Raw genomic sequence first — 23,068 nt, forward strand, 5'->3', positions numbered from 1 at the left:
TTATGATACCCTGGTTATGATACCCTGAAAAAGAACGCGTTGATCATTACAGACAACAATTTCAAAAACTGATGTGGTTTCCAAAAACGATTAAGGAAATTAAAGTAAAAAATAAATTAAAAAGAGACAAGGACAATAAAGAGTTGGTTCTGGAAAATGTTAAAAAAATGGAATGTAATTGCAGGGCCTTAGAGCAGCACTGAAAGAGGTTTGGCAGCCAGTATTACACAGGTGTTGCTGTGCTCTGAAGAACTGTAACTCAGGAGTAAATTTTTCCTTTCTGATTTAATGAAATTATTCTCCAAATTTTCTGCAAGCATCTGTACTGTGCCATAGTTTTTGACATTAAATATTTTTCTTTCTGAAGAACAAGAGAGTTATAAAAAAAGTCTATACAAACATATTGTTTGTGCTAATTTCTCTTCATCACCCTCTATTAGTTTCAATTAAAAAGGTGAAGGAGCCAAGTTGTACAAGGGCATCACAAAGACACGCTTCTCTTCCTTTCTGCTGAACTGCTCTGCCTGAGACAAACATCTCTCCTGTTGCCTTCCTTCCACGTGGCTCTAACTAGGATTTTGTTTTGCATTTGCATTTTGTTTTTGCTTATTGAACTGCAGTAACTTTGCCTGCTGTGTGGCCATGGTTCAGCAACTCCCCAAGTGCGTGAGCAGGGGAGAAGCCATCCATCACTTTCAGGAATCCTCCACGTTCCAGCCAGCTCCACGAGCCGGGCCATGCCGCGCTGCTGCCGCTGCTGTCGGCCTCCCTGACAAGCTGACCTTTCGTATGAATAGGTCGCCCTCCTGCTGAGAGGCACTGCAGTACCTTCTGGGGCTTCTGCTCTCCGGAAAGCCACATCTATTACCTCCTAGGTAGGATCCTACGCATGCAATTAAATATCACCGCTCTTCAGTTGTGCATTCCAGAGCAGCCCAAACCAGCCTGCTGCTCTTCACAGAGCGGACACCAACAACTACTTTCCTGAAGAATGTTGTATCACATACGTTACACGTCACTGACGGCATTTCAGGAACCACTTTTTGTAAAGGGGTAACACAAATACAAGCACGGATTGGAAATATCTGTCTTAAAGTTGGATAACAATACCATCGAATCAAAAAAAACAGGAGCAAATGGCACAATAAAGCTATTCATCTCAGTCAGTTTAAAAGTGGCACTGCTCCTGTCAAGCACAGATTTCAAAAAATTATTTCATGGTCAAATAGTTAAATTCAGGTATAAATTGTAATAGTGTTGAAGATCACCAAGCTAACTACTGATAGTGTTTAATTTCACTTCCCTAAGTCCCCAGAGTGACTTTTTTTCCTCACAGGTTTAAAATGCTCAAAGAAAATAGAGAAGTGTCGTCCCACATCAACATAGGAGGGTTTAGGACACTGAATAAACAACAATGTCCAAACACACACATATGAAAACACAAATTCAAAAAATATTTAATATTTACAAAACATTTAAATCTGAGCTAATGCTAGTAATAACGACAAGTTATATTTTTTTCCCTTTGCTTAAATTTGTTAATACTATGCTATTTATTTCCTCCAGACAATTTATGCAGAAAACAAAGTTTAATTTAAATATAACAATTTTGCATTCCATTCTGATACAGACACCTTTCTGAATGAAATTATTGCAGTCTTAATCAAGTACTTCTTATACTACTCCCCATGGACACAGGTACATGTTATTAAATAGTTTCTCCCTTCAAATTGAATAGAAATTTCAGGTGCATAGTCTGTTTGCATTTCTGCAAGACTGGATTTATATTATAGGAAGCCTGCTGACTGCTATTATATATGCTGGATTTCTCAGCTATCATTTTTGAAAGTCTGTATTAAAACTAGAATAGCATTAAATGAGCCCTTTATACTTTAAATATTCAAGAGTTTTATATTCAAAATTTCTTCTGGTGCTGTCAAACTAGTGTGCCTGTAGGCAAGGTAAGATCAAGTTAGGCTCTCAAAGGTAGAATTAAATTTTATCAGGGCATCCGTCATAATATATAGTTTGCTTAAAATGCAAATAAAAGGTATATAGATTCAAAGACTAAAGGCTTTGCAGGTACTGTTTAAAAATCCAAGGGACCATTTTTATGGAACAGATTTCCTTTAAATTTACATTTCCATCATTTTAATGAAAACACAGAATAAACAAATCATAATGGACAAGCTCTAAATTCTCATTTTTCTCTTTGAATCTGTTTCTTTCAAGAAATTCCTGACTGCAGCTGTTGTTTTTAAGGAGAATAAAAAAAAATATGCAGAAACAATTAGGAAACCATTACCTCAGCCATTTTTGAAAGTTCAGTCCAGTCCTCCCTGCTATAGCTGCACATGATACTGGCAATCAGGATCTGTAAAGAACATACATGCAGTCATTTTAAGCCATGTTACCATGTTTTGTAATACAGCCCGTTATTGTGACTCCAGGCATTAACTGCCACAACCCGCACATGGGAACTACCAGCTGCATGCCACCAGCTCTACAGTGAAATACAGCAGCAGATTTCACTGGGGATGAGACACAGCATACAAACTCATGTATTGTATCCCTGTTTTTTAAGATATCTGGGACAGGCTTAATCTGTCACCCCCTCATCATAACACTTCTCTCGATTATCCCCATAATGCTGAGGGTTAATGACTCATTCATTTCAGACAAATACTGGAAAGCACAGTGTAGAAAAATTGTTCAACACACACAAGTGTTGGCAACCGCAAACTCCCAAATTATCTCCATAAGAAAGATGAGATATTTAGTATCTTTAGAAGGGAAGGAAATGCACTTTAAAAAGTAAGGCAGCTATGGAGAAAATTGGACGCGGTGAGGTTACATTCTATTCATTTAAAATGACAATACCACTTATTATCATCATTATTTCCATTATTTCCATTGTTTTGCTCTGATGAATCTCCACAATCAATCTACCACCCACCTACTTGCAGACTATCTACCCATCCACTCTTCTAGATGGTGTTAGCAGGATAGGAGTCTTTTGAGAAGGAAAGCATTTGATAAAGTGCCTGCCTTGTCTCTGTGTCCTATTTGAATATTTAAGATAAATTGAGTACTCTGGAAATAAACAGAAATCTCTTATAAATTACTCTAATATTTTTAAAAGCAAAAATTGTGAAAAATCAGTTTAAGAAGTTATATATGAGAAGAACATAAAGCAACTGGAACTTAGCTAGAAATTGTATCTTGTCAAATTGATGCTTTTTTTAAACTAACTAAAGCAAAAAAAAAAAAAACCCAAACAAACAAAACAACCCTACAGCTCAGACACTGACAACTTGATAAAGATTTTCACACTTGCAGTCAAAATCCAAAGTATATCAGAAATTCGCACAATTGAGCTTTAAAACAAATCAAATTTTTTCATCAGGGGAAGTTGTAAGACAACAAGGGTAGTTGACTATATTCATAAGTAGTTGAGTTACATTACATCAAGTGTTATTAATGAAATTTGAAAATTCTGCTGGGAGTATACAAAAGAGGAGGAACAAGATCTGTGATGTTTCAAAGAGCTGTTAATTAAGACAACATGTTTATTTAATACTGATTAGTTTTAGCATTCACATTTAAAATTAAGTACATACTTTTGACAGAAGCAGTGGTTTACAATAACAAAAATAACTGAAAGCAAAAATTAAACTTCTGCCATGACTCTTCACAGGAAAACCATGATCTCAAAGGGAATAATCAAAACTTTAAAATAGTAGGGAGTTTATTCTACTTTCCCTCATACACTGTTCTCTTATAACTTAATTCCTAGGTGGAAACATATCCTCAAGCACTCTGCTAACAAAACTGCCCTTCCTCAAGTGACTGTTCTTCCCCAAAATGCCTCTACAATCTTTTCATTTGGAATCAGTATCCATGATCAGTACCATGACAAAAAAAGAAAAAATTATCATAGGTGAACATTTAGGGGAATTATCTGTGATGCTTGAGGTTTGAATCTACTCCTAAAATCACACAAGAGAATTTATAAAGAAAATACAGACTATTATCTCCTACTACATAGGAAAAGAATAGAAAGAAAAAAGTAAGAATAACAAGTTATAAAAATCAAAGGTTTTATTGGAAAGTAATAAACAGAAATTGTATCACATTTCAGCTTCTTAGCCTCTTCTTGCTAAATTTTTTATTTATTTTTTTTACATCTCTGGTGCCTACAAAGCCACGCACCCCATTACCACCCCTGCAACTTTAATGGCCCCAAACAGCTGGTATCTCTTGAAAGTCCAACATATGGCCCAGCCCAGGAGCACCCATGGAGAGCACAACCTCCCTCCTGATTCCTGAAATTTGCAGTGGCAACCTGACATAAGCCTAATTACAGTGGTTTGAGCCACAAGTGCGAGGCCTCACCACGCTGCCCGGCTTACAAAAGTAGGCTACTGACAGGTCTCACAATGAGGCTGCTGCTAAAGCGTAGTAAGTGGTAAATGAAGGTTGACTAAATTGCAGCTTTGTCATAGCTTGAGTGTGGGCTGCCTGCGTACCATGCATGATTGAAGCACAGTGGGACCCCTGGTCCTCTCTTTTTCCAGATCAAAATCATAGCTGGTATGCGCTGTGCCCTCCTCTTGTTCATCCAAACTGCTATTTTGCCTGTTGTCGAGAGGTGCCGCCTGCTCTGCCCCGCGCCGAGGAGCGCAGCAGCCCTGCCGACACTGCTCCTCCCCGACCATCGCTGTGACAGATGTCACAGACAAGGTCCTTATGCCCTGACACCACACACGGTGATCCACAATTTCTCTGAGTGCCCAGAAAGGGACAAACACGTGTTTGTAACATCGGACACTGTTCTGTGTTCAGCATTTTCTTGATCATCCACGGAAGAAAAAGGTCCACAATAAAACTTTTTTTTTTTTTCTTTGTTGGAGGGAAGGGAGATGGAAAAGGGAGGGTATGGTTAGGATAGGATTATAAAATGAATATACTGTAGCTAAAGCACCTCGCAAAAAGCTACATTTCACACAATTCTGTAACTAATGCATTAGTAGTTGTTCTACTTAAGAGAACACTGACAAGGTACTTCTCCTAATCCTTAAAATATTTTTCTCCCTGTTTATAATAATCCCCTGGAAGCTTAAACTAGAATCTATTTCCCTTGTGAATGTTTTTTTTTTTTCTCTTCCATTATCGTTATGGGGATGTCTCATGAATGCAATAGCATTAAAAGAAATAAAAAGGATGAGGTTTGTCACTGTGAATGTTTTCAAGTGATCTTTCTTTCATAGTACACAGAATTCACTGCAAGAGGTTGCAAAACAAAAGGAAGGAGAAAAAAAAATAACTGGGCCTACTTTGGGTCAGACAATCCTGAGAAAATCTATTTAAAGCCAGACAGCAGTAAAACTCGAGGTCGACAATTACCATTTGTCCTGTACTGACTGCTCTGCAGGGAGTAAGGGAGTTTCAGTACACTCAAACAGTCTGAAAAAAAATCTCAGGGGTTTGGATTTAAATGTGAATACTGTCAATTGCTGCAAATTTAGGAAAACTTCCCAAGAAACAGAATGCAATAGCAATCCCCTACCCTCACGCCTGTAAGAACCAAATTTATTTTAGTCATCTCACACAGGCCAGAGCCTGTATCTGTTCCTAACTTACTCTTCCATGTGTAATCTCCCTGCACTTCAAGAACTTCAGCCACTGATATAATTTCTGCTTTCTCTTCCCTATCTGTCCTTTCTCACTGCTGTATTAGACTTGAGGGCAGCTTTGCATCAAGTGTCCATAGATGCTCCATTTAGGCACTGCTGCTGGCCACAACATGCACCACCTTCTGATTTCTCAAACAGTTGCAAAAATCCCCAGTATTTTTTTATGTGTGCAGTCCTTGAAAAAAACATAGTCTTAGCAAAATCTTTAAGAGACTGTTCCCCTGAAAGCTGTAAAATCAAGAAGAGCTTTCAAGAAGACTGAAGGACTGCATTTTTAACAGCTACTTGTCTGGGAAGCAGAGATATGGAATAGGATAATTGCTGTGTAAAGAGGGGGTGCAGAGATTGAAGACAACATGAAGAACCAGATTTCAATACCCCAAAAATTATTTTGATCAATATAAATTTCAAAAGGTTTTTTTACTTGGGCCAGATGGAAAGACCTCAATCTGCCTTTCAAGACATGTTTCTTCTTTCAAAAACATACAGTATAGCCTTGCCACAGGACCTCCTTAGCTGGAACAAATCCAAACGTTTTTAATCAAAATTCCTCAGGAATTCCTCAAGAAGGAACTTAGCACTGAAGATATAATCTTTCTAAAACAATGGCAAAAATAATATTATCACTCACCAGTGGAAAAGAGACCTACATCCATACCAATGTACTAAGAACTTCTTGGCAGCTGAATCACCGTTTCACAGCGTTAAAATCCCCATCTGTCCGAATGAGGGGTACATACGCTCAGTTCTGACCACACCTTTCTCACCCACGCATTGTAACAGGCCAACTCACTCTGACCTCACTCACAGGATTTCCTGAAGGTCTTGGACATGTGTAGCTACAACAGCATGTGGTCCACCAGGTGCTTGTTGAAAAGTTAATCAAGAATGATTTACAGGGCACTTCTTAGCTATTTCAATGACACGATAAATAATCTTGTAAATATCTACATGGAAAACACACCTGCTCATATGGGCTTCTCACAGCTCTTCTCACATGCAAGTCAAACAAATTATCTGACCAGAGGTCAGATTCTGCCCTCACAAATAGCTCTTAGATGCAGTCTCAACAGCAAAGAGTGCAAGGGAATACCAACAGCACCACAGGATTTTTTGGGTTGGTACAGATGTTACACCTTAACAACTCACATCACTAGCCTTCTTCTGTAACCCTGCCTCTTGCAGGTCCAGGACAAGTCCCAGGTATGCCATATTGTGCCAGCAGAAAACTTTTTGGAGACTTACTCCTACTCGGTGCCACTTACGACAGTCCTCTGCTTTTCAAAATGGCAACTGGCTGACAAAAAGATCCTCTCCAAAATCATCCATACAGAATTAACTACGTATAGAACACTTGTAAGTACCCACTGTACAAGGTAACTGCAGCAAATATTCTGTATTGCACAAATATGCTTACATATACAGCAGTGAAAAACAACAAAAGCACAAACATTTGCTCTTGCAAAAATAACCCTCCAGAAACCAGCCTGATTTTGATGTCTTGTGCACCCAGCCTGGTTTCTCTTTTTCTCTACATTCTTGTTGCAAATTTCGATTTATTGCACAACTGAAATAAAAATAAGCTTCTTATTAAAAAATACCTAGAACATCAAATCCCATGCAATAAGAAAGTTAACAATTGTAAAACCTGTCATGTCCCTGAGAAGCAGAGGAATTATCTTGTTATCAATTTAATAATGGAACATTGAAGTAAATGATGCCATCCACTGACACCAGTAACACTGTCTCTCCTGGGAAATTCATGTTGGTAGGAACTGTCAATCTAGATGGATATGGACATATGAAACATTGTACCTTCAGTCCATAAATCTACTCACCCTGTGCTGCCTTAATAAAAAGATTCTGCATGATGATAAAGACAAGCAATGCAGACTGTCTTGACATTGCTGACCTGCAATTCTGCTTCTCTTCTCTTTTCTTTTTTCAAGGAATTTACTCTTCAGTAAATAATTTAACAAAACATATATACAAAAATTTAAGTAAAGGAAAATAAGACAAGTAGGGGATATTAGTATATTTATTATGCAGCTGTATCAAACCTTCCAAATTAAAGCTCCTGCTTTGCCTTGTTACTTTATACTGAGGTCTCCAGTTTGTTTCTTAAAGTGAAGCAGAAGTGAAATACAACAGATCAACACACAAATAGGCCAAACATTATCAGCACACAAATAAGTCTAGAGAAGATGATGATAAGAGTTTGAAAATACTATGATTTGCTAACTGTATTACATACAAAAACAATCAGCATGAGCAGAAAACAGCAAAGATTCTATTCCAGGCTAAAGGGAGACACTTACTTTCAAAGGCAGCTATTTTCATATGATGATTCTGCTACTATCAATGAGATCCAACTATTTAATGAGATTATTTGAGTACACTGGGCTACAGCTTCAAATGAAGGTCTAGAGTTGTTAGGATGTAACACCCTCAAACAAAAAAAACCCAAAGGTTATGAAGAAATCCATTTCTTTGTAAAATAATAGAATGCTGTGGTTTTGATGGGAGCACAAAGCTAAATAGATTGCTCGTTAGATCTTGCTGCAACTGTAGAAAAACAAGGGAACAACCTGGTTTTGTAACTGCTCCTCTACCATGTCAGACTCAGCACTGTATCAGCCACTATCTGGGCAGGAGTCGAGCTACCATGCCCTTGGCCCTGCTTGTACACATAAACATACAGGCACAGACCGTGCACATGGAAAGTGTGGATAAATGGAAAGCTAATTTAATGAGAGACCAACTAACCTGAAATATGACTGAAAGTGAAGTGAATGGACAAGGGAAAAAAGAGACCTTCTGCTGCATCTCTCATGACTCAGGGCACTCCTTCATTAAAATGTGGTAAGTTGTGAAAAGTGAAAAAGAGACTGTGGAATACGAGTTCCCCAAAACATATGTATAATGAAAGAAAATATAGCACCTGTATCAAACACTTCAGGAAAGCTCAAATACTTTACATGATTAGAAGAATTATGTCCATTTTATGACAGATCATTGAAAATTTCAGTGCTTCAGAAAACAGTTCAAATTACATTGAAAATTACTTATTTGGCTGAAGACTTCTCTGGAAATTTGATAGAATCTTTGAGATTTTATTTTGCATAGGAAACCTATCCTAGTTCAATCTTTAGTCTCTGGTAATGAGTGAAAATGAATACATGGATGAATAGAAATTCACATTACTGAATGGAAAAGACACAAGTTAATAAAGGCTGAATCCAAGGGAAGAATGAAGACAAATACTACTGTTTTGGCAGTACTTCTCACTAACAATACCTGTAAGCCCTTTTGGAACTGGCATGCCCCTGCTGTATTTCTGTATTTCCACACTGATTTAATATAAAGAGAAAGCAGAGGAGGCCAATACAATATAGGAGAAGCTAACAGAAAAAGGATATATCTAATTCTACAGTATTTCAGATACATGCTATGACCTGTAGCAAAAGCTTTACACCAGGGTGCTGACACCTTATTGATTCTCAAGACCACATAAGGCAAACAAGGCTGGCAAAAGGCAACACAAATCTGCGAATTTTTTCCTCCACCTTTAGAAATTTTTCTCTTATCAAATTCTCTGCCCAGATGCACACAGTCCTTTTTAATACAGTTCTTTGAGCACCTCACTAATTGTTGCTCTTTATTCTCACAATAGCAGAGGCAACTCTCTGCAGGGTGCCCCTCTGAGAGGGGAAGCCAACTGGAGACAAATATGTTCAAGGCATGTACGCTGCTCCTATGGAGGGAATAAGCAGCTGTTGACTGAAAGAAACCCTAAGATCCCTTCCAGACCTTCACTGCTTCTAGATCTGTGCAGATATATTTCCTCTATTACTTAGCAGCAAAGTTGCTTAACTTATTAGAAAACAAATTCATCAGAAAATATCAAGAGGTAAAATATGGACTGAACAGCCTCATCACAGTTCCCTAACTCCTACAGTCAGTCAACTAGCAATTCCCCAGGTCAAATCTGTCTCTTTTGCATCCCTGAGAAGTCCACCCTATCTCTTCCCTTGTTCCATCACCCCCAGGGCTTCTTTTAATTCACTTCCTTGGATTTGAATGCTCAAGAAAACCAGCAGTATCGGTGGGTGCTAGTAGAGGAAAAAATTGTAGCTCAGAGAGGAGGGAGAAAAACCCCTCCCTTTTATAGTTTAGAGCCCTGTGATCTGCTTCATCATGTGACACTGCCCGTGCCAAAGCAATGCTTAGAAGGAGTAAATGATTTTGTCAGCCTGGTTGCATCCTCCACAATTCACCCACTCTCTCTCTGTGCACCATTATCCTCATTGTGATATACTGAAAAGCACTGATAATTCACCTGGTTTTGCACAAAGTCTTCAATTAGGCTGTTCTGATAGGTGAGGGCATGGTAATTAAGAGGGTGTGTAGGAACAGGCTATAAGGCTTGTCTCACCTTCAGGAAATTATCTGATGGTTCTAAATGCCAGCTGCATGGAAGAGACCTATCAGTTCCTTAACAATATTTGCTGCTGTCTGGTCTAGGTATCAGTCTAGCTATCAGACCACACAAGAAGGAGAGCTTCTTCACAGTCTCAAACCTGCCTGATTAATCAGTCTGATTCACCTCCCAACCAGAGACAATCTGCAGATGTTCACAGGGCTAAAAAAATGGGATCTTTTCAATGGTCAGAGAAGAACCAGTGAATCCCCCACCAGAACCTTTCATTTGGAAAACGTTTCATATATAAATATTTTTATAGTGAAAACTATATTAAAAATAGTCCACTAGTAAAGAAAGAAACTACTTTCTGTCAGGCACAGAACTTTTCAAAAAGTGAAGATGAAAATCCATGTTTTCTGTCAAACTTGATCTCTTCATATATCCTTCTTAACATTCTCTGGTATTTCCCAGCTGGTCCAAAAATTCAGTGAACAACAGTGCCACTATGCACTGAACCTTGCAATGACATGTCTGCAGTGCTCCTATCTGAGATATGATCAGAAAATCTCATGAGTGGGTAGCTTAAAATTCTTTTTTCTATGCAGACGTTATAATTTACTTAAGTAGCTAGCTGTTATGTCTGATGACCCAAGTAGTTTTCTGGCTACACTCCAGCAGCAAAGAAGATACGAAATTAAGGGCTGGAAGTTGGCAGCTACCTTCTGACTAATCTTTCCTCCTCAACTGCCAGTTCCACCCACTTCTTCATATTTTAGGGAAGCTCATCTGAAGATGCTGAGAAACTGAAAGAGGCCTTACTATTTTCACTGTATATTTGGATGTTTAATAAAATTGTTACCTAAATTGTTCAGCATATTGCTTTGTGATTGGACATTTCAGAATTAAAATGCATTGAATAGTCTACAGGATTATAGCCTCATTCAAATCAAAGCACTGTTAAGACCTAGTGTTGGTGAGATTTTTATCAATGACCCAGCTGTGAGAATGTGTGTTCCCAAAAAGATAAACTGAAAATACATCACGTGAAATGTGGATGCCTCTGGCAGAATCAAAGGCAGAAGTCCTTCTAGGAACCAGAGGGGTTCTGACAGTACAACAACATGAGAATGCAAATGTAACTCACATGCATTTTTAATGCCCACCCTTTACCTTGAGATGCACACACTGCTCACAGGTAAGATTTTGGGGTATCTATAAAATTCACACAATCTCTAGATTCTCTCATCTGAACTGTAGTTAAATTAAACATTCTGCAAGCATATTCAGATTTTAATACCGTTATATAGAGAGAGTATAAAAGGCTAGGTGGCCAAGAATGGTGTGGTTAAGAATAAGTCTATCATGTTCTTACACTGAAAGAAAAGCGATGCAGATTTCTATAAATGCTACCCTGAAATGTAGAAATAGAGCTTCAATATATTTTTTCCCAAACTTAAGACCTTAATTAGCTATTATGTATAGACAGAAAAATCAACATAACTACAATTTTATAATTAAAAATTAAAAGTAAAAAGAATTAAAAGAAAATTAGACTTGACATAGATTAGGAAACCTGCACTTAAAAATGAGAAAAACTTAAAAATAAACCAGTGAAAAAGCATTCTTCCTGGGATTTGTGAGACTGGGAAGTGCAGTGGTTTCTTGCAGCACTCTGTTGGTTTCTTAGAGTTTACTTTTAACATACATGGCTCATAACAAAGGATGTATTTAGGTCTCCTTTAAAGAAGCCTTTAAAATATTTATTTGGGTTTCAGTGTTCAGTAAATAAGTACTTGCTGTCACATTTTTCCTTCAACAATTAAAAGAATAGACCATTTTCACTAGCTATGCATATAAGGTGTCAACGCACATACAAGTTAGTGCTGATTTATCTGTTACCACCCATTGGCACACCTGCAGCAATCGGCTGCTCCTGTGCTCTTAAAATAGGAGCTAAGTCTGGTTTGCTAAATCCCAAATTGAAGAAATTCATATTAACTTGTATCAGCCTGTATTTGCTGGAAGTTCCAAACATGCACGGGGTAGTTACCATTCTCACACATTGTAATTTCCTACCCCATCCATGGTAACTGATTGGCATGGATGTGCTGGCATAACCGCATATTAGACTATGACTATATGAAGAGAACAAGAATTTTGCTTTTTGGGATCCTGCTAGCCACCTTATTTAGCACTTGCTACTTAACTTTGACTACCAGCACAGTTTATTAGAACAAAAAAACCCCAAACAAACAAAAGACCAACAGAAAATACAGGGTGAATTGAAATCTAGAATATGGAAATGTGGCAAATATGAGAAGACAAATGACAAAAACTATGTAAAAGTTTATGGTCATAGTTCTTAAACTCAACGTGCATAAAAAGTTCAGAAACTATCAGGAGTGTTGAGAGTGTAGATTAAGATCAGTTCAGAGCCCACTAAGAATTCTGCTAATCTACATGTTCCTCTCGTTGGATAAGGGAAAAAAAAAACATCTTGGAACACTTTTTTCCCACATTTTGCTCAGAATTTGAGATATTTCCCTAGCCCCCCTCCCCAGAAAGCACAGGAGGCTGGGATATAGTCCAGCTGCTGTCAATCAGACTGAAGAGCTGGCTCTAATTGTGATAGATTCAAGCATGTGCCTCTGCCTTTCTTGTCTAAGCTAGAACATGTCTGCACAGAGCCAGCTCTCCTACTATCGGCACAGTTCATAGCAGCAAACTCCGTACTTGCTCCTGAACAAAAATAAACAGTTTGATGGTATAACTGCATCTACACTAGGTTCTGCCAGGACAGCAGTTAGATGCCATTTTATTTTTAGTATTCCTAGCCTACATAAGTATGTGAACAAGACTTTTAAATATAGACCTAGGCTTCATATTTTTCTTCATTAGAGCTCTAGCAGAATGCCTAAAATGTAAACCACATCACAGAATATGCAGAATATGGGCTACAGGAACAGCATATACTTACTGCTTTTCATCAGGTATAAATTTGCTTTCCTATTATTATTGTAATATACATCACATAAAAGAGAAAAGCAGAATTATCTAAATCACATATGCTCAGTGCTTCACAAAAGACTAAAATAGTATTACAGACCAATGAATGTCAAAGGTATCATGTGTTTTAGAAGATCAAATTCTATAATTTAGCCAATTGCCTATGATAAACATGAAATGGATACTGGGGAGAAGCATTTGGGGGATAAATTTGGGGTTCTGCACAGGTAGTCAGGCTAGCAGAATTCTGTCATTCTTACAAACTTTAGAATTTCATTTTGATGGATTGCTGACTGTTAATAATTTTTAAATTTGTCTGTCGGGGGGGTTATTTTTTAACATTGCCACAAGGTCATTTTATCCCCACCCAATGGCAACTTCTAGATCTTAATATTAAAACAATAACTACCCAGAAAAGGGCATTTCCCAGGGAGTAATGACTGGTTGGGAGGAGTTGATGGCCTGAGGCACTGCTGAGAGCCATTAACCCTGGCCGGTTATTAATGGCCAGGAAATGCCCTGCACCAAGGTTGTTATTGCTATTTTAAGCACAGATCGAGGGGAGTGAAATGGACATCTTAGTGCACAGGTTTCTTTAATGCATGATGCCATTTCCTTTGTTGCAGTTTATGGGGGACATTTCTAGAAAGAGGGAATGCTTTTCCTGATACCCAACCAGATTTCACAGATCATTTTGCAGCAATCCATTGTACACACAATAACTTATCAAACTGAGGAAGCAGTTGGGTTTTTAAGAGATTGTCTTTTCCTTCTAAATAATAGTCTGAATATTTGCCTTTAATAAGATAAACAGAAATATGCAACTCTTCATGTCACTGTCAGCAGAATTACATTCTAGAAATATCTTTTTAATCACACTGTCTTTATGTTTAGGGCATTTCCTTTATCCTCCTGCTTAATGACCGCTCGCATATCTCTGCAAAAACAAGAATTTTTAGCAGCAACTGCCAAAGCACATCCTGAAGCAGCTTCAGCTGATTCTAGCCATTAAGGAGTTTGTCTTTTCCAATAATCAAGCAGATTGGGTCATTTTCTAGGAGACGGTTGGTGAAGTATTTCAGAAATGGCTTTAATTTTCTCCTAGTTCTTACCCTAAGGGTAAGGTTTTAAAGATGTTTTCATAGTCCTCACAGAAAATCTGAAAATTGTTCTTTTTTTGCATGGATCAATAACTCACTTTTCAAATCAAAAGGATATTCTTAGCATATGTACAAATAGTCCTCTGCCTTACTATTTTTCAAACCTTAGCCTTGAAAATAAAACAAACAAAATAAGTCATGGCGTTATAGCTTGCATAGAAAGAAAGTACAGTTCTGCACTAAACTAGTTTGACAGGCTTCTCAACAAAGCAGTAGTTTCCAAGTGCAAAACATAAAAGACCTTCTCACATTTGTCCTCAAGGTCCTAATTTGTCACCACAAACATGCAGATCTGAATCATAAACTGATTGTAAGAATCTCACTGAGTTTACCATGCGGTCTTATTTTCAGTTACAAATTGCAATTTCCAGCAAAAGATATGTGCTTTCTTAAAACAAAATTCCCTCAAACTGATGACCAGAGTAAGTTTTTCCATCTCTTTACCAGATTAATATTGAAAACAAAAAAATTATTTAAAAACTCCAGTGTGAATGTGGGGTTGGGACCAAACTTTGGGTTGTGGCAGTTGGGACCAAACATTATGACATGTACTTCATGGTCATTTGAAACATGCATGATCAGACACTGCCTCTGGGTAAATTTTTAGCAGACTTTATGGTGTTTCTATATGTAGGATTGTCTGAAGTAACCCTCTGGAAATGCAGCCTTTCAAATCTTGGAGAACTGAAGACAGCATTTGAATTACAAACCCCTTAGCACATCATTTCAAACTAGTACAAAATACACCTTTATCTCAGTTTCAGTTCAAGAAATGTAGTTACATGCTAATCAGGTTGTCAAAACACAGTCGAGGGAGGAAAAATGGTCCAAAGGTTGAGACAGGACTGGGAGGCCTCTGATCCGGGGTGCAAACCAAACAGCTCTTTGTGCACTGACAATGGAAATCTGTAGGAATGGGTTATGGAGCTCAGTCGCCCTTCTCTACAACGCACCAGCAGCTTGTCTCTAGGTCAAGCTTAGAGCAATATTTCCCTTGAAAATTCTCCCAGCTTTTAAGAAATCTGTGGCACAGGAATTTCCTGAGCCAGAGGTGATGCTTTCAAATAGCTTTTCCAGTAGGTTTTTCTCAACCTGCATGTACCTCTGGGACAGGCAATGTCCTACGAGAATGAGCTCCACAGCTGCAGAGCAACGTGATGAATTATCTCCTATTCCTCATATCCACCTATCACCCTTCTGGTTCCAATCTAGAAGAATGTGAACTACAGAGTGTATTTAAAATGTTAAAAAAAAAATTCAACATGCTGGTATAGTGATGGGTTTTACTTTGTTCTCTCTTCCTTTCCCAGAAATTCTGGGGAAATGCTTTATTTCAATGCTAGCCAGCATTAAGCTGAAATTTTCATAGTGCTCTCTACTGTAACCTCAGTACAGTTTAGATTACAATGCCTCACTGTACATATAAATTTATTACTGCTTAATTCCATGTGCATACTACATTTTATCTTTACTTTTTTTCGGTAGTTCATTGGCCAGTAACTCAGTAATGCAAGATCCTTCACAACCCCGTACAGTCAGCTGTCATCTTTATCTCCATACAATACATACTATTATCAGGAAATTTTATATTCTTAAAATTCTCTCTCTTTTCCAGATTGTTAATAAACATTTTACATAGCATAGAACACAGCACAGATCCCTAAGAAATTTTTCTGGAGCTCTCTATCCACTGAGAAAATTGAGTATTTATTCCTTAACACTGTTTCCTGTGTTTAACTGGTTATTTATTCATGCTAGGTTTCTTCCTCTAATCTTACAAGAACTTAATTTCTTTCCAATTCTTCAGTGGAGGACCTTACCAAATGCTTCTGGAAACTCAAGGTCACTTTATCATCTGAGTCTCTCTTGATGTCCTCAAAGTATTTACATATTTTTTTTAAGGCACAGTATACTACAAGTGGAGTTCTTTACTCTTTGTTTGTTTGTTTTCTTTTTACTAGTTCAGTTTTTCAGTACTACTCTTACCAACTTGCATACAAGTATAAAAGATTTTAGGTCTGTAGTTTCCAGATTTCTCCCAGAAAAGAGGTGTAACACTGACTCCATGTCACTTGTCTGCTACTTTTCAAGCCTCAAACAGATCTGCTATAGCCAACATGACTATCATCATGCTGATGATAGATGAGAATTTTCCTGTATTTTCTCTTTTTTTTTTACTAACACCTAAGTCTCCAGGAGGGAAAATTTACAGCACCATATTTTGTAGCTCAGTCCCATCTCTATTAATATTCAGGTCATGTGAAGCTTGAACATTTTTTATGCCTCACGGAAGAGCCTTTCCCAGAAAACTTTCTTCCTTATAAGAAAATGTGATCTCAAAGACCCAATACATCAACAGTTCTGTTACTAGCCTCTGTTTCTGTTCACTCTTTCTTGCAAATAGAAATTGCTGTACCTACAGAAATGGATAGGCACTTCTGGTGTAAATACACTGTGTAAATCAGAGTTCTTGCTGAATTCCTCCTTAGACTGCACATAGGAAAGTGCATCCTGCTGGCTCACAAACAGCTGAACCAGGATCAGGAGCAATGAGGACACCCTCAGGATGGGAGAGTGGAAGCTTCCCTGGAACATACAGAGGTATGTTGTTAATGTGTCTGCTGTTCTTTTGTATCAGCTCTCTTCCCTCTCTTTTCTAGGAAGCATCTTTCTTTACTGGTTTTTATTCCTCCCTTTTTCTTGTGGTGAATGGAAAAGAAAAAAAAGGAACATGATCATACGCTCCATGCTCCGAGGTCTCTTCTCCTCTACCCACCACAGTAGTCACTGGAAATTGAGGAGTTGTGACCATTCTGGTGCTCCACACTAGCTAGGGCTATGTGGTTTAGTTCCCGGGAAAGGTAATCCATATGAGTACCTCATTCCAACCTCATCTTCCCTTTTCAGCTAGGATTTCCTCTGATGTTAAGGGACTAGGCCTACTGCCAATTTTCTGTAGTGAAAGGGATCTTTTCCATATGGTGAATTTAACAACTGCTGTGTGGGTTTTTTCACCTCCTACCAAGCATCCACCTCCTACTCAAGCTGGCTTTGGGAAGTTTAAGCTGCAGCAATAACAACTTCTGGAGCTTTTTAATGTGATTTGTGGATCTCAAACTCAGATAAAGGAACACAGGTAGCTGTTCTGCATCCCGGCTTGTGGCTCCCTCCGCTTGTGCTTTATCCTTTTCAGTTCATGTGAAAAAGCATTTGGATTTCCAGCAAAGATCCTCTGATGGGCCTGAGAATGCACAGCATGTACCATCCCCATTCAGGTGACTATACACTTGTTGATGTTGGTACCAAGTGAAGTCCACATGGGCATGGCCCCTTCTGGCTGTTTAGAAATGTTTTATTCCAAGTTTCTAGGTGTTGAGCTTGTCAAGATGTCTGTGACTTATCAAATGGATGCACATCTCAGCAGGTATTTGGAGTACAAAGTATAATTTCTCTGTGATGGAAAGGCAAAGCTATCTATATTAGCCCTAGAAAGAGCAAAACTTTTTATAACCTTAATCAAGTCTGTGACTGGTATCTAAAATGCAAATACTATGTACTCTGTACAACATCTCACAGGCCTCTAAACATCCATTAAAAGCAAAAGCTATAATAATACCTGCAAAAATACACAACTTATTACTAATACCTCTAGTGAGAAATCCATCTTTGACCTTCTCCTCACAGTAAAGCTGTGAAGTCTAGGATTCCTCTGTATCTTAAAATGTTTTCCACCTAATGTCCCTTAATTTTAAGTCTCAAAGGAGATCTACAGCAATTTTAGATATTCTGGTCAATTCCTTCCAGTAACTAGATTACAAGGTCTACTATTAGTGCAGAATTAGTGAGGAAAAAGGTTTATATAAATAGATAAACATTGTTCACAGTCAGTGGATGAAAACTTATTAAAACCAGAGCTGGTCCAACACGCAAGACTGATGACCTCACTTCAGGGATTACTTTGGAAAACTAACCAAACCTCTCCAAGTAAACTACCCAAATAACTTTTATAGCTGTTACAAATCTATTTCTATTCAATTTATAACTTCATGAAATCTTTTCGAGCACTGCATGTTTCTTCAAAATCTACTTATAGGAGCAAGGCACTCACATATGCCTATTAAGGTTGTATTTTTCTTCCTCAGTAACACCTCATTTCTCCTATCCTCACAGAGTAGAATTAAACCTTTTTTTTTTTCAACCTAAATTAGAAAAAAAAAAATTTCAAATCAAGAACCCACAAGCACTCAAAGCAAACAAAACTGACATCCTTATTTCATACTTCTGTGGTAGAAAAAACATGCATAATATAAAACACTATTTACACCATTTGAGGAGATCAAAAAAAGCCCCAAAAAACAATCACCAACAAACCCCCCACAACGCTACAAAGAATTTGGTTACCAGCCTGGGATCCAGCGATCTGTTCTCACACACTCTCTAGCATGGCTATTCCCGACAGGTGTTCCTGGGACATTCTGAACAAAATGTTGAATAAAAATGTATCTTTAACAGTTTCAGCTTTGAAAAGCTGCTCTCTGCTGAGTAACTGTCAGAGAGACTGTCAGCAACATTCCACAAGCAGCAGAACAAACATTAAGACAAGAGTTTTCAGCTTAGTTTTGGGGTCCAAGAGTACTTAATGTTTCTAGCAGAAGAGGTTTCTCAATTCAACACATCATGACACCGATATCTGAATCACAGATTCAGTGTCACAGCTGACAATCTGGTATCCTATGTACATTTCCCAGAGTCATGACGGAGAGCAAACTCATTTGTGTTGAGCTAGGAGGCCAAAAAGTTACTTTTAAGACTTCAGTATACTAAGATAGCAATGCTGAAAAAAATTCAATTTGGCATCTTCTTCTAAGATCTCAGTTCTTTCTTGTAGTACAAATTTCTCAGACATTTGCTTGTTTGTGATGACTTCTGTTAGCCTGGTAGGGAATGACATTTCCCCTGCAATCTATTTTATGAAGAGTCCTGTCAAAGTCCTTTATTTGTACTGCTGTGACCTCATGCAAATGCTCAGACCCAAAGTACTTTGCATACTGAGGTTTTTCATTGATTTATTTACTTTATTATCATCTACAGGGTACCAGTTACTGTTTTAGGAAGGTTTACAAGGACTATTTGGCAACTGCATGCATCACCCTTTTACTGAACCCTCAGTTCACATTTTTCTGCAGAGAAGTATTTTAGTATTTTCAAACCTTTCTCTTTTCAAGCTTGTTCTCACCAGTGCAAATGCTAAAGAGATTACCACTCCTTGCTTTACTAGCACACCAAGATGTACTACCACTACCAATGCTCACAGTTCCCAGCACAGATAATGGCCAGACTGTAGCTATTGTAAAGTATGTGAATATAAAATTTTAACAGTAAGTTCTCCTCCAAGGTTTTACAGTTTTCTTTTCAACTTTCACAGCCACTTCCTACTTTTTTGTAGAGATTTGCTAATGTAAAAGCAATTATTTTTTTTCTGCACAGTTTTCATTCCCGACCATATCATTAGGTGATTTCTACTTGGCTAAATTCATATTTCTTAGGTAAATTAATTTCTTGAATGTGCCATAAACTGCCATTTTTTCAGCCACATTTTAGCTGAAAGTACATCAACACACCATATAATCAGGTATTTCCTTGGTGAAAAGAATATGAAAGTGGGACCTGTGATATTAATAATAATGGCCAGTCTTCGGATATTAGTGTTAGTTCTTCTGCCCTGCTATCTAAAGCACTCTAAATACTGCATGTCCCAATTATGGCCTTTTTAACATGAACTGACAACTTTACACCTTTCCCATCTATAGTAGTTGTCCTCAGTAAGCAGCTCAGCTGCCACCCAGCTACTTGCTCATGTCCCACTTCCAAGCCTCCCCTCTGCCATTCCAAACCAGTCTAAGGAGGCCTCAGAAAGGGAGAACCTTCCTATTTCACATTATGATGTTTTGGTAATACTCATATTACATGGGAACACCTTTTATTGGCCCCAAATGTTTCTCTATAGCAGGGAGTAAAGAGAACAGACTGCCAGGTTATGATTATGGTTTCAATGATCAGTCCTCTCAACTTGAGTCTTAAAATTCTGATTATTGATATTTTTCTTTCACCTTTTTCTTGAGTTTTAGATTAATATACCACTTTATAAACAACTTTTTTGGGGGAAGTGGGGAGGCAAAATTTTTCGATAAGGTTTCAGCTTTATACTAATTAAGCACTATTTTAACATTTAGACTATGAAATTAAAAAAAATAATTGTTCCATCTTTTCTCACTGTCAAGTTCTCAGTCTCTCCTACTAAAAAAAACCAAAACAAAATCCATTTTCTGATGGTTAATAATGAAAATTACTAAGAATGAAAAATCCTGTGGTATCAGATGGTATGTGTGGCCATGGCACAAAAAAATACACTTAAAAGACTCTCTTCAAAAAAACCCTTAGTTAACAACGTAAGGAAGATGTTTGGATATGACAAAGACAGTCCAACACAAATAAGTAAAACTACAGTATTTGGGAAAGTAAAAAAAAAAAAAAATATGACAAATACAAACAGACTCTTTTTTTTTTCTCACTTTCACAGCGCTCTGACTGCAAGATTGTTTTTTTGGTATATACAAAAGCAGTTGACACAACATTTTTAACACTGCATCCTTTGAAAATCTAACAATAAACAATGTTCAATAATATCATAAGCTTTAAATGTTCTCAGCCAAGTTTTTGAAGTAACATCTTACTGAGATGACTGAAGTAAAAGAATGAAAACAATCAATTGGAAATCATTTTAACAGAAGCATCTGATTTAAAAAAAAATAATAAAAATTTTATTTTTTAAAATAATCTTGGACCTGCACCGTGCATACCATCTAATTTCTTTGTGTGTGTGTGTTTTCTGAAAAAACAGTGACAGTGACAATAAATTAATTTTAAAAAATTCTCAGATTGAAACAGCACAGCTTTTGATAATACTTCACCAGCAGACATACAAAACCCAGACACCTCTTTCCACTTTCTCCTCTGCTTGGACCCTTACAAATAATTTAGTCTCTGCCGGTGGCACTGAAGCAAGTTTCTGGGGGTGGCAGGTTTTGCCCTAGTCCACCTGGAGTGGATTCTGGGTCAAAGGGAGAAGTGAGTAGAAGGGAAAGACTGCCAGTCAGAGATAATTGAAAGCCAGAAGCAAGAATCAGGAGCCAGAAGAGCCAAAGAATGAGGCCACCCACTACAGGGGTGAAGACAGCACAAGGGAGATGCTGTTTTCTGATTAATAGATGAAACATGTCACAGTTAAGTGACATTAGCACTGAGCTGTGACTGGTGGTCCTCTTTTGCACAACCCATTGCAAAATTTAGTTTACATCCTAGCCTCTACTGGGGGGATTTGGCTGCCCTTTCTGGTTTGCTTCTTCCCAATGGCACAAGATAGGATGCTGTTGTGTGATCATCTTCTAGCGAGGTAGCTATTTTGCTCTTATTCTTTTCATCTGTAAGATAAAACTTACCTTAAATTACTTGTATTACACAGAAAAAGTAATTATGTGTAAGTTTTGATTTGCCTTTAAAATTTGCTGTAGTAAGTTTTTTTTACTGTAATCACTTGTACTCTCATCTGCTCGGCCTTCATTTGAACAGAATATGTCATCCTTTGCTTGTTAATTAAGTTCACCCAAACAGTTCTCAGAAATTGGTTTTGGTTTTAATAAAACTCACAAAGTTTAAAAAGCCTTTCTGAAGGAGTGAACAGACATTGGAGAAAGAAAATCCTGCAAGGTTTAATTATACAGAATATCTCAAAATAAGCACCAAGAGACTTCTACTTAGTGAAGAAAATTTTGTTTTCAGTTAGCAACAAATTTACCGTTATAATTATGACAGATCTTAGATGAGTTCACAGGCATGTTTTAAAAATTCCTGTCTGTAATGCCAAGGTCTACTGCTGGGTGCTGCTTCCCCCATGCCCACACAGGCATTACCAACCTCAAAAGATGCCACAGTAGGGACGACAGCCAACATGCAGGATCTGAATTCACATTCTCAAAGTAATAACTCACATATAATGAGGGATGATCAGAAGATGCTGACCACAGGATATGTGGAAGAGTGGGCCTTCATCCCACACACGACACTAGGTCTCAGAAAATTCAAATCTTACTTTTGAAATGTTGCTAGCATTTTGCCTCACAGAAGAGAATGGTTTGATCTTGAGTACAAAGTGCTGTGAGGGATTTTTGCTGAAGGCTGCACTGGAATAGCATTCCCACAACAGAAATGGTCAACAGTCTGCCTGTATGCAATATCCAGGATTTTGAAAAAGGATGTTAAAATCAAAATCGGGGAATAAATAAATAAATATCAGGATATTATTTTTTGGTTCATACTTTCACTATGATGAAATAGGAAATAATTAAATAAAAAGAACAGTAAATAAAGTGACAAGAATCTCGGCAAAGAAACAGTCCATCCACAGTGAAACAGAGTATTAAACATGCAGTACTTAACTTTTACAACAATACGTTGTCTTTAAATGCTTTTATACTTGCTGATGTATTTAATATATATAATATATAATATTTAAACACAAGGAATAAGAAAAAAAACCCCTGTATTATCTTCAGGTCATAATATATTCAGGAACATTCACCTACTTTGCTCATAGCTGAACCATAGAGGTAATAACTTCAAGAGAGAGGATATGCAGGCTCTGGGATTTCTAACTTTATCCATTTTAGATAATGATTGAGGAGAATTTTACTTTCCACCTCACAGTTCTTATCCACTAGAACAGT

The 23,068-nt window shown here is 37.6% G+C and overlaps 1 protein-coding gene across 1 annotated transcript in view; it reads right to left on the bottom strand.

The window, feature by feature from the left end:
- The window catches only part of DPYD (dihydropyrimidine dehydrogenase), a 334,066-nt gene that overhangs the window by 105,937 nt on the left and 205,061 nt on the right, over window positions 1-23,068 (bottom strand). The window contains exon 15 of the mRNA XM_050307196.1: window positions 2,306-2,374. Within this exon, the coding sequence (XP_050163153.1) occupies window positions 2,306-2,374 (69 nt within the window). The remainder of the gene's footprint in view (window positions 1-2,305; window positions 2,375-23,068) is intronic.

The sequence above is a fragment of the Myiozetetes cayanensis genome, unplaced genomic scaffold (genome assembly GCF_022539395.1).
Source record: "Myiozetetes cayanensis isolate MyiCay16 unplaced genomic scaffold, myiCay2020 scf12, whole genome shotgun sequence".
NCBI lineage: Eukaryota > Metazoa > Chordata > Aves > Passeriformes > Tyrannidae > Myiozetetes > Myiozetetes cayanensis.